The sequence below is a fragment of the Phoenix dactylifera genome, unplaced genomic scaffold (genome assembly GCF_009389715.1).
Source record: "Phoenix dactylifera cultivar Barhee BC4 unplaced genomic scaffold, palm_55x_up_171113_PBpolish2nd_filt_p 000007F, whole genome shotgun sequence".
NCBI classification, from domain to species: Eukaryota; Viridiplantae; Streptophyta; class Magnoliopsida; order Arecales; family Arecaceae; genus Phoenix; species Phoenix dactylifera.
Genome location: NW_024067666.1, coordinates 398,852 through 410,628, shown reverse-complemented (window position 1 = coordinate 410,628; position 11,777 = coordinate 398,852). Strand labels below are relative to the sequence as shown.

General features: G+C 47.3%; 1 protein-coding gene across 1 annotated transcript; it reads right to left on the bottom strand.

The window, feature by feature from the left end:
- Positions 1–360: 360 nt before the first annotated feature.
- On the bottom strand, positions 361–4,727 carry LOC103705407. Its single transcript, XM_008789105.3, has 3 exons — positions 4,284–4,727; positions 4,000–4,023; positions 361–1,043 (listed from the first exon to the last, which is right to left on the bottom strand). The coding sequence occupies exons 1-3, from the start codon at positions 4,462–4,464 to the stop codon at positions 727–729; spliced, it is 522 nt and encodes a 173-aa protein (XP_008787327.1). The 5' UTR covers positions 4,465–4,727; the 3' UTR covers positions 361–726.
- Between the last annotated feature and the right edge of the window lie 7,050 nt (positions 4,728–11,777).

The window sequence follows — 11,777 nt, the reverse complement described above, 5'->3', positions numbered from 1 at the left end:
CTGTGAAGGTCATCTGTATCAGGAGCCAACGCCCTTAAGATGCGGATAGAACTACTTCATGGTTTGTCACAAGTCTTTCACAGCTTTAGAGCAAGATATATCAATCAGAAAATTTATCTAGACAAGGTATCTCTTGGCCACAGACATCAAGCGTAATTTATACGGCTTTTGTGGCCACAGTTCCTCATGCCTGAATAATTCAGTTGACAAATATCTGTTAAAAAATAAAGTAATAAATACTATGAGCATAATAAAATATAACTAAAAATTTTGATAAAAAATTTTAATCAAAAAATGATGCGCAGGCAGATCAAGGGAGCTAGCATTATTTAGTAGGATAGATGTGCATAAACCAATGTATAGACATGAAGATGCAATTCATTAGCTTAAGCAGATCGATACCGTTGCAGTACAGTGTAGGAGCACAAGGCAGATCATTGGAAAGTCCATCTTTTTAACCAATACAATGTAAACAGAGAGGTTGAAACATGAATTACACCCTAGGAGGCCTCAAAGATCAAGGAACCATTCTAGTTCTTATAACTAACAACATTGAGATAGAGGATGTTGCAGATTCTATTCCGATCAGTTATATCTCATGACCAATTTTCTCATTAGTGCTGCCCTCTTCGAGAAGCAACCTCAGTGAGAACTCCAGCCGATTTCTTTGATTAAATATAATGCATTCTATTTCACAAAACAGTCTTGAACCGAACAACAAATTTCTCATCGGGATTTGGCATTCCCTAATTTCCATCCCCGTTGCCGAGCCCTCATTTCCCACAGTGCAGTCAATTTCTTTTGTTCCAAGAGCGCAGCCTCTGCTCTTTCTCTGGCTTCCTCGCAGGTATCCATTCCTGAATTGCACTTGTCAGCTTCCTTTTGATACTGTGAAGCCAATTTTTTGGCCTCAAGCAATGTCACATCAGCATGATGCTGTGCTTCTGTTGCTTCTTCTTCTCTTAACTTCAATTCCTCTGCAAGGAGGTCTGTAAAATTCTTATCCATTTCTTCGCTAACCTCTGGGTCACGTTTTGCGCAATCTGCAGGAAAGTATTTGGACTCCAGAACAGTCAGTGTATGAATATGAATAATGAAGCACCAATTTTGGAAATAAATTATATTTATTTTTTGATACAACAAAATTTTATATTAATTTGCATATGTTGTATGGATGTTGTGAAGGAGAGTGTGCATAAAATTTGCTTCTGGAGCTATTTTCTATCGAGCTTATACATGCACGAGGTCCTCAGATGGTTTGAACTTTAGCCTTAGATATAAAAAGATTTATCCAATAGGGTATGTTGATGAGGTGATGTCCTGAAAGGGCCTTAAATAAGTTGACTTCCAACCAGCTTTTCGGGGCTTCAACTTTATTGTCAGCACTACTGGTTCTATCAACACCACTAAAATGTATACTGGTAACCGGGAAAAAAAACATGGTTCTACAAGTGAAAATAGAAAAGCAAGAAAAATACATGAAACAGATCAAGTGCTCTTAACATAGTACCTTATAATCCATCATTACTTTGATAACAACCAACAATGCAGCATATTGGGAAGGTTGTACAATTAAGTGGAAGGCACATATTTTGCCTCAAAATTAAAGTATGGATCGTTCTAGGAATCAGATATCAGGGAATGCAGTTTTGACACAGTTCTGTTACCTTCCATGTTATAGAAGAAGAAAACTTACGAGAAGATCTAAATCAACCCATGTGGATTAGAAATAAACTAACAAAAAAAAAGCCTACATGAAATAAAGAAAGCATAAAAAATCCTTAAATAATTCTTCCAACATCCAAAAGCACGTTGTTCACCTTTACAGTTCTCTTCTCCCACAAATGTATCATTCAATAATGATTATTAAGCATCAATAATAAACTTCAACAAATGGCTCTGGAGTAATTCCAATCATCCATATTCAATACTTTAATACTCACCTACTTAAAATAGAGAAAGTCTTAGATAGGTGCAGCCTGAAATATGCAGCAAGTAGAAGATAACTATAAATATCAAAGTTCATCTGACGGTGGAGAACATCGACATAAGATGACAGAAAAACCCCACAAAAGGCTAGTGCTCATATCAGATAGAGTGGCCCTTTGGTTCCCATGAAGAGCAAGTAAAGCTAGATGCAGGGATCAGAGGCAGTGCTTAGAGATTGTTGGGTTTATCACTGTGCAAAAAGAACAATCAGGATGGAAACCCACTTTTTCCTACCTCTAGCACTGTAGTTTGACAACCAAAAGAATGAACTGGTGCATACAAGAAAGGAAGCATAGGGTGTGGGGTTGGAAGGCCTTTCAATTAATGAATCTGAGAAAAAAATGGGGTTTTTGACCAGAATTGGAATGAACTAACGGGAGGATTTGTGAACAAAGTAGAGATAAAACAAAAGAGTAATTAACAATGGAAAAGAGAAAAGACAATTTTTTTTTGAGACAATAAAGAAGTTCATTCATAATAAAGAGAAGATAACAAAAGGATACCCACAAGGAAAAGATGAACTTAGAGAAGAACTAAAGGTTATACTGAAGTCATTTATAAGCAGCAAGAGGACAAAAGAGAAGACTGTCCTAGAAGTGTACCTCACTTGGTTTTACATAATTTAAAGTAAAAAAAGAAACTAGACACAATTCTAACTACCAGTTCTAAAGCACATGCTATGCATATTATTTGTACAACAACAGAAGCATAACAGATGGGCTCAGCCAATTTTGTCCCCATCCTCTCTCACATCTTTTTATTTTATTTTATTTTATTTTTCTTTCATTGTGATAACTGGGTGCAACCAAGTACACCCACAATCAATATCTCATGCCAATTTCACTGCCATCCAACTTTTAATAATGTTAACCTTGATAACCTCGCTGGAAAAAAGCCAGCAGTAAGAAAGAAAACGGATATCAGGAAAAAAAAGGAAGTCTAATGTCGAAAAAAACCTAATCCAATCAAAGGAGATTATTCCTGCAGCCACTTTCATATTTGCACCAATCAAATCCTAGCATATTACAGGAAAAATTCACAACCACTTTCCATATTTGCACTAAATCAATCCTAGTATGGAGAATATTCTTTTGTTCCTATCTATAAACTGTTTACATATGAATATGGACACACTTTTGCATTTGTGGGTAAGTTCAAGAGGTCTCACAACTATAAATAGGGGTGCCTATCCATTGTAAAAGGTATCTCAAATTGAATAAACTTCTAGTTCCCTTCTCTACTGTTCTATAAGTTTGAGAGTCCATTCTTCTTTTTATCTTGCTACTCAATTGTTGAGTAGATCTTTTTTCTCCAGGAGAAGGATCACTATCTGAACAATTTTGGCATCCTACATTTAGTACTTGGACATATGGAAGGACAAGCAAACCGTGAAAGATTCTTGGATATCAGAAGCCAAGCTGATCAAGCTCTCCACTAATTTGTCGGACAGATACAAAGCTTTCAACGCGAAGACGAGTTCTTTCCAACCTGGGACGAATGAAGCACATGTCATGGACTTAGCTAATATATACTTGAACCAATGTATAGCAAAGGCCGACCAAAGGAGCAAAAGGGTTCGATATTACATTCAGACCTAAGTCAGTCCTTGAAAGTTGCAATAGTTTGAAAAATAATCCTAATGATCTAATTAAATAAGGCTAGTAACAAGAAAATCTAGGCAGATTTGGAAAGACTCGACATCAAGCAAGATTATAAAAGGAAGTTATAGAAACATCTGAGAAAATATACAAAGAAACATCAGCTAACAATGTTCTGAAAGGTGCAGAAGAACGTAATGGCATTATTTCTACATTAAGAACAGATCTAACTTCCCATCAGTTCAGTCATGAATACCTAATGACTAACTTTTGAACAAAGCGAATTTGCCCTCCTTTTTTTTAATCCAATACACGACTTTTAACTCAACTAGCACCAACAGATAACAACATCACTACACCCATTTAACAAATATTTTGTCAAAGAAATCAAAGAACAAAGAAACATACTGACCTGTAAATGAGACATTGCTTAATTCTGCAAATAGAAACACAAAATCCAAAGTTAACACATTGCAAATCAAAATCAAGCGAAAAAAAAGGCACCAGTGACTCGAAGATCAAAACAACGGGAGAAACTATGGAAGATCTAAGCAAAATGCGATCTTTACCGACAGGCATGCTCCAGATCCGCGGAAGGAGGAGATCAGATCTCAGATCCGAGCAAGAACAAGAAGCAGAGCGGCGGATCGGAGAATAAGAATAAGAAGAAGAAAACGAAGAAGAAGAAGAAGATACCTTCCGGGATGGAGAGGAGGGGCTGGGAGGAACAGTCGCAGAGGCAAGGGGAGCAGGCAGAGGAGCGGCCGAGGGCTTCGGCGAGGTGCCAGTAGAGAGGGGGGCCGACTATATACCCGGCGAGGCCGAGCCCCATCAACAAGAGGACGGCCCTCACGAGGCCAGGGCTCACTCCCGCCATTACGGCCAATCTAGCTTCCCTCTCTCGGTTTCTCTCTCCTAGGGTTTCGTTTTCGCCGTTAATCGTGACGGAGAACTTGCGGGGACGAGCTGAGCGCCACTAATGGGAGCGGCGTCGGCAGCTGATCCCACGCGCTTTTGAGCGGCGGTTTTCGTAGCTTTCCTTGTTTTTTCGGTCGGCATGCTCGAATGGGAAGCGGAAGTGCGGGAGAACGAACTTGCCGTATCGAAAGGGGTTGGATTCCATCATCGTCGGTGGATTCGGACCTGATCCCACTTGCTTGCAATTATTAGACGCGGACAGACCGATAATTGCGGAAAGAGCATTTTACTTGCGGCATTATTATATATTTCGACGCTTAGGGTTTTTTGTTTTTTTCTTTTTTTGGTACACCGACTTCCGCATTATATAAATATGAATACATCTAATAATATTAAAAAAAAAAACTAACTAAATGGACAAATTTAACATATACTATTTACATCTAAGTTTTTTTTTTTTTTTTTTTTGGTACAACGGCGGCTCACACCCTACGGGTGTGGATACGGCCTGTAAAATCTGAAACAAGTAAATCAAAGAGAGACTCCGGCACAGTGTCGGGCTCCCGCACAATAAAACCTCCAGAATGGTGAGCCGCATAGGAAGCGACCCAATCAGCTGCACAATTCGCTTCCCTGTAGACGTGTGTAGCCTGATAGGTTTCACACGCCTGCAGAAGACTGCGAATGTCCATAAGCAGCGGTCTGCCCTCACCTGCACGACCTCGGCCTCTCACCCAATCAATCACAGTGGACGAGTCACCCTCAAGAATGATCTGGTCAGCACCCAGTGTCCGTCTCGCATAAGATACGCCCTCCCATGCGGCTCGGAGCTCAGCACATACCACCGATGCATCGGAGATCCGCTGACCCCCCAGTGCCACCAGTCTGGCATCATGATCTCGAATGACGAAGCCTACACCTCCACCTCTCCGGTCAGCTGCCATACTGCCATCGAAATTCACCTTCAGGAAGCCAGGGGGTGGGGGTACCCAGGATACGAAAACGTAAGTGGGCGCTACAAGAGCAGAGGGGGTACCCCAGATGTCCCTGGCCAACCCGGAAGGTGACCCCACAGCAGTGCTAAGAAACTCCTCTGCATGCAAAAAGGCCCTGGCCACCACCGCCCCCGGGGGCGTGCTCCGACCCTCAAAGACTCGTGCATTCCTGTCTAACCAGGAGTGGTAAGCCAGGTATGCAACCCGAGTCCCTCTCTCCATCACCCCGGGCCCTGCCCCCGGACTCTCCAGGAAGCGAATGAACTCAGCAATGGACGGCCATCTCTGCCTCGGGTCGTAGGCCAACCCTGCACACCTCCAGATCTGAACAGCCCGCGGGCACTCAACTAGCACATGATAGATGGACTCCTCCACCTCCGAACAGACTGCACAGTCCGCAGCTATCCGTACTCCCCGTCGCATCAGAACACTCCTCGCGGGGAGGCAGCCCCAAGCTACCTTCCACATGAATAGTGCGACGCGTGGATGAACACGTAGTCTCCAGATCCAAGCACCATCAAGATATCGGGTCTCCACTCCTCCCCTCCACTGCGCTATATCGCGAGACCTCACTGTCGTCCGCCCGGACAAGCTCCATATCCTCCTATCCACTGTCATCCCCATCGGTATCGGTAAGGCCAGCACTCGCTCTGCAAGCTGCTCATCAAAAGTCCGCCTAACAAGATCTACATCCCATCTCTGCTCCCCCTGGACAAACAGAGCACTCAGTGTGCGCCCCTCCAACCACCCATGATCCATCAATGTGGGCCAGTCCTGCAATCTGCCCTCTGATAGCCACCTATCCTCTAGAATCCTGATAGTCCGACCGTCCCCAATCTCCCATCGTATCATAGGCAGCACCCCCGGGGCACGAGCACATATCTCTCTCCAAATAAAGGAAGCTCCGCGTCCAGCTCTGAATGTGGCCGAAGTGATGGGGTCACCATACTTCGCCCTCAGCAAAGAGGCCCAAATACTCCCCGACTCCAGAAGAAATCTGACTGCAAGCCTCGTGGCCAGTATCTCCCTACGCTCAAGTAGAGAGTGGATTCCCAGTCCACCCCGACTGGTTGGCTGACAAATGACCTCCCAAGCTAGTAAGTGGATGCCCCCTCTGTCCCCACGATGCCCCCAAATGAAAGTCCTGAACAACCTCTCCAATTTGCGGAGCACAGACACCGGTACCAGTGTATTAGACAATAGGTAAACAGGAATAGAACTCAAAACTGACCTCAGTAGGGTGACTCTGCCCATCATCGAAAGGGTGCTCACCTGCCAGCTCTCCAATCTCCGTCTGATACACGCCTCCATAGACGAACACTCTCCCTGCCGTAAGCGTCGGCCAGTAATCGGGACCCCGAGGTATCTAAAGGTCCCCTCCTGCTCGCCAATCCCCAATCTGCTCATAATGGAGGCCTTCACCCTAGGATCAGTCCTCGGGCTGAAGCTGATGGCTGACTTAGATAAGTTGACCATCTGACCTGAAACTCTACAATATCCCTCCAGGATCCCACTAATAGTCAGAGCTGATCTCCGTGTCGCGCGAGACAGTAGTAAGCAGTCATCCGCAAACAGCAGGTGAGAGATACATGTCGCACCCCTCGCCGGCCTATATGCCTCAATCTCCTGTGACACTGCTGCATGGCGAAGTGCTCATGACAAGAAGTCCGAGCAGATGATGAACAGAAGAGGTGACAGCGGACAGCCCTGTCTCAAGCCCACTGATGACTCGAAATACCGCGATGGGGAACCATTTATCAATAATGCAAATGATGGTGACAGAATGCACCCCTGAATCCATCTAATCCACTGAGGGTGGAAACCAAACATCTCCAATGACCGCCTCACAAAATCCCACCTCATCCTGTCATACGCCCGCTCCATATCCAGTTTTACCCCCATCAAGCTCCTACACCGGGGAGCACTCTGCAGATCAGACATGAACTCATGTGCACAAAGGACGTTATCAGAGATCGAACGACCCCCTACAAAGGCTCCCTGCTCCTGACAAATAATCCTGGGCAAAATACCTCTCAACCTCTGAACCAATACCTTAGCCACTACTTTGTGCAAAGTCGTGCACAAACTAATAGGTCGAAAGTGGCCCGGCTCTACTGGGTCATGTCTCTTCGGGATCAAGGTGATAAAGGTCCGCCTCCACTCCACAGGCATCGATGCCGATACAAAGAACTGCTGCACAGCCTCTAGAATCTCCTGTCTAATGATCTGCCAATATCTCCTGAAGAAAAGTGGGGGGAAACCATCCGGGCCTGGGGCCTTATCCTCACCTAGGGACCATAGGGCCTCCTGAATCTCCATATCTGACACTGGTCTGCTCAATGCTGCATTCTCACCCTCGGTGATCTGCACCTCTGGAACCAACCCCCACTCACCGCTATCAACATCCAACCTCCCTGTATCAGTCCATCTGGCATGAAAAAACTGCAGTAGAGTCCTCCTGACAACCTCCATATCCTCTGACTCCTGCCCACTGCTGTCCCTGATCCTGCGAATCCTGTTCTGCTGTCTCCGCATGATAGTCGACTGATGAAAGAACCTCGTGTTGCGATCCTCCTCGCGGATCCACTGAATCCTCGATTTCTGTCTCCAGAATACCTCCTGCTGCCTGAGTAGAGAATGATGCACAGCCAAAAGCCCCCTAAGCTCCCCCTGGTCCTCCTCAGACAGTCCTCCACCACTATCCTCATGGGCCTGCGCCCTAATAATAGATGCTTCAACTTCCTCCACCCTTCTAAACAGATTCCCCACTTCCTCCTTATTCCACCGGATCAACCGGCGTCTAGTCAGCTCAAGCTTCCGGGTCACCCTATACATCGCACTCCCCCTAACAGGCGTACTCCAGGCCTCCCTCACCACATCCCACGATCTCGGGTAGGATAGCCATACCTTCTCAAATCGAAATGGAGAATAAGTCTGAACAAAATGTGAAGTACTCACCAATATGGGGCAATGGTCAGAGGCAATCCTAGGCAAGTGGCGCACCCAATAATCTGAGAATCTCTGTACCCATCCGGTCGAGGCAAATACTCGGTCAAGCCGCTCCCATACTCTGGCCTGGCCCTGCTGGTTATTGCACCATGTAAATCTTAGGCCTGTGAATCCAAGATCAGCTAGCCCATTAGACATTAAGAAGTTCTGAAATTCCCGGACCTCAATTTTGTTGGTGAATGCCTTCCCACCCCTCTTCTCCATCGGACCATCAATACAATTAAAGTCCCCTGCTATCAACACCGGGTGCCCCAACTGTATGAGGCTTGTGGCCTCCTCCCACAACACTCTTCTCTCCCTATAATCAGTACTTGCATATACTGCCAGTAAAACCCATGGGGGACCATTACCCTCTGATATCACTAAGTTCACCTGTTGCCTACACTGGTGGAAAACGTCAATGTTGCACGTCCCCACCCTCCGCAACACAATAATCCCTCCGGATAGCCCCTGTGCCTCCACTACATAAGTCCCCCAAGACCTCGGAATAGTATGCCTGACCCGCTCCAAGCTTCCTCCCGACAATCTTGTCTCAAACAGAATACAAATCTCAGGATCATGAAGGCTTACCAATCTCTGGAAAGCCGGTTTGAAGGACGGCTTCCCCGCCCCCCTACAGTTCCACAATAAAACCTTCATTACAACTGTTGAACAGTGCTTGGATGAGTCAGAGATACCTGTGACCCATCCACCACCCGTAACCCATTCTCCTCTATGGAAGACCCTGCATCCTTCTGTCCATGAGCAAGCAACACCTCCTTCATCTGCTTGGCAATCACAGCATGACCCGGGCCGCCAGTGGAACCTCCTTCCCCAGCCTCCCGATCGGCCGATTCCCCCTGCACTCCAACAACCGGCAAGCATCTAGGGTCTCCCGTGCCCCTGTTCTCCCCTTCTCCCGAACATGACAAGCTGCCCGTTAGAATCCCCGTCGGGACCCCGCCGCCGGCCGCCGCTGTAGAGGTCGAAGTCGATGATCCCGGCCGATCCAACGCCTTGTCGCCGTAGACCCCCTTCACCGCACCACCGGGACTCAGGGCAACAAAGGGCTGCCCAGCAGGTGGCCGGACTCCTCCCACGACCGCCGGCGACAAGCTCCGGCTGCGGAATCTCCGCCGGTCAGCTCCCTGGCCTACCATCGCCGGCCTCGGCACGTTTGGCACGGAAGGGAACCATGCCAAACGGGCCGTGCCAGCCGGCCGCTTGGATGGGCTACGAGCCCGTTTGAACATAACAGGCCCCGCCTCGGCCCGCTGATGGGCTCTGGCCTGATCCAGATTCAGCGGGCCCACAGATCTATTCGGCCCACGGTCCTGACTTGGGCCTGGGTCTTGGGGTCTGGCTGGCGACTTCAGAACTCGGTCCGATTGCGCCTGGTGCTGAGTCAACTCGGCCGTCTGAGATCCCGCCGCCACACCGGTGTCCGGATGTCCCGAACCCTTCCCCGGCGACCCTCGCCGGGCGAACTTCTTTGGCTTCCGCCACCCCTCAGCGTTCGGCGAAGAGTCAGCCAGATCTGCCGCAGCCGAGTCAGGAGTCGGTTTCACCGCACTTGCTCGCCGATCCGCCTCGGCCGTTTCCGTCATCTTCTTCACGCCAGCCGGGGCGCCGCTTTTCCCCCAAAACCTCTGCCGGGGAACTGTCATCCATGGGCCAAAGGTCAGCCGATCCTCCTCCAGCTGTGGGGATACATCCGACCCACTACCAGGCTCGCCATGCCTCTCCATCTCTTCGACCCCCGGCTCCGACCCCGTTTGCAATCCCGGGGCCTGGAAGCAGCACTCGCCGGATTGATGGCCCAAGCGGGCGCACCGATAGCACAACCCCGGCAAATCCTCATAGGCAAAGGTTTGCCAGAACCTCGCCTGCGCTCCCTGGACAATGGTTCCCGGGATCAGTGGCTGCCGGACATTGATTTCAACCTTCACCCTAGCATACCCAATGCGCCGCCTCTCATGGGAGAACCGGTCGAGCTCCAGGGGGTTTCCCACCTCCGCCACAATCACCCTGATCGCCTCCATATCCCAGTACTCGACTGGGAGCCCGGGCAGCCGGACCCAAACAACCGCTCGGTTCACCGAATGAGTACCCGGAATGAAATCGGGTCTCCACTTCTCCATTGCCAATAACTGCCCCGCCACCACCCACGGCCCAGCAGCGAGCGCCGCCGCCTGGTCGTCGCCAGAGGCAAACCGGACAGTAACGAAGCCCTCCATCATCGGCAAGACCTCAACCTCATTTTTTAACTTTCCCCTGCTCCTGAGATCCCGTGCCACCAGCTCCGGAGAGACCCGCCGCCCCAAGCTCTTTGCAATCACAGCTGTTTCCATCCAGCTGTTCCTAGCTGCCGCAACCCTCTCCTCCGGGACCACCCCACCCAAGGAAACCTCCGTTGCAGCACCTCCAGTTCGTCAGCAGTGAGGCGATGACTGGGTTCCTCCAGCCGCCGTTTCATCCCTCCCGCCACCTCCGACCACAGCGGCGTGGTCTTGGCCTGCCCAGGAGCAATGTGTGAAGGCCGGGGCCAACCCGGGTCACCGGCCACCGCCGTGCCAGGGGCCTTAACTGACCCCGTCTTCCTCCCCACCTCCGGCTCCGCCATCTCCCCCGACCGCCACTCGTTCGGGATAATCCCCGTGAGACCGCCCACGGTCGCACGAAGATTAAAGCACTCACTCACTCACTCACTCCGCAGCTCGCTATTTATATCTAAGTTTGATAGCTTTGTCATTGTTGTTTAGATAGATTAGATGTTGATCAGCTGATGTTTCCTTTTTTGAATATGAGATTATTATTTAGGGGTGACATCTTCGTTGACTTGTCCAATGAGAATTAGAAGCAATATCAATAAGAATTTTTTTCATAAATATTTTGCTAAAAATTTAAATTTATATGAATATCCTCTTAAAATTTATATTTATTTCTGTATTCTTATAAAAATACTATTTTGCACAAATGCCCCTAATATAACGGTTCTTCTAACAGTGTTAAAAAAAATCATATTTATTTTTAATTAAAAATAAAATAAAGTTTTGAAATTACTTTTTTGTTTTCTATTATGATTGTCTTATAAATGTTTCTTTTTACACATATATCTATTGAGAGTATTTTACTTATTTTAATTTGAAACCATTAATTTTTTAACGGCATTAGATGGCGTGAGTACATATGCAAAAATAAGGATAAAAAAAGGTAGAATAGCAAAACAAGTGTTTTACGAAGGTATACATGCAAATATCAATTTTATGAGGGTATTCAGATAAAATTT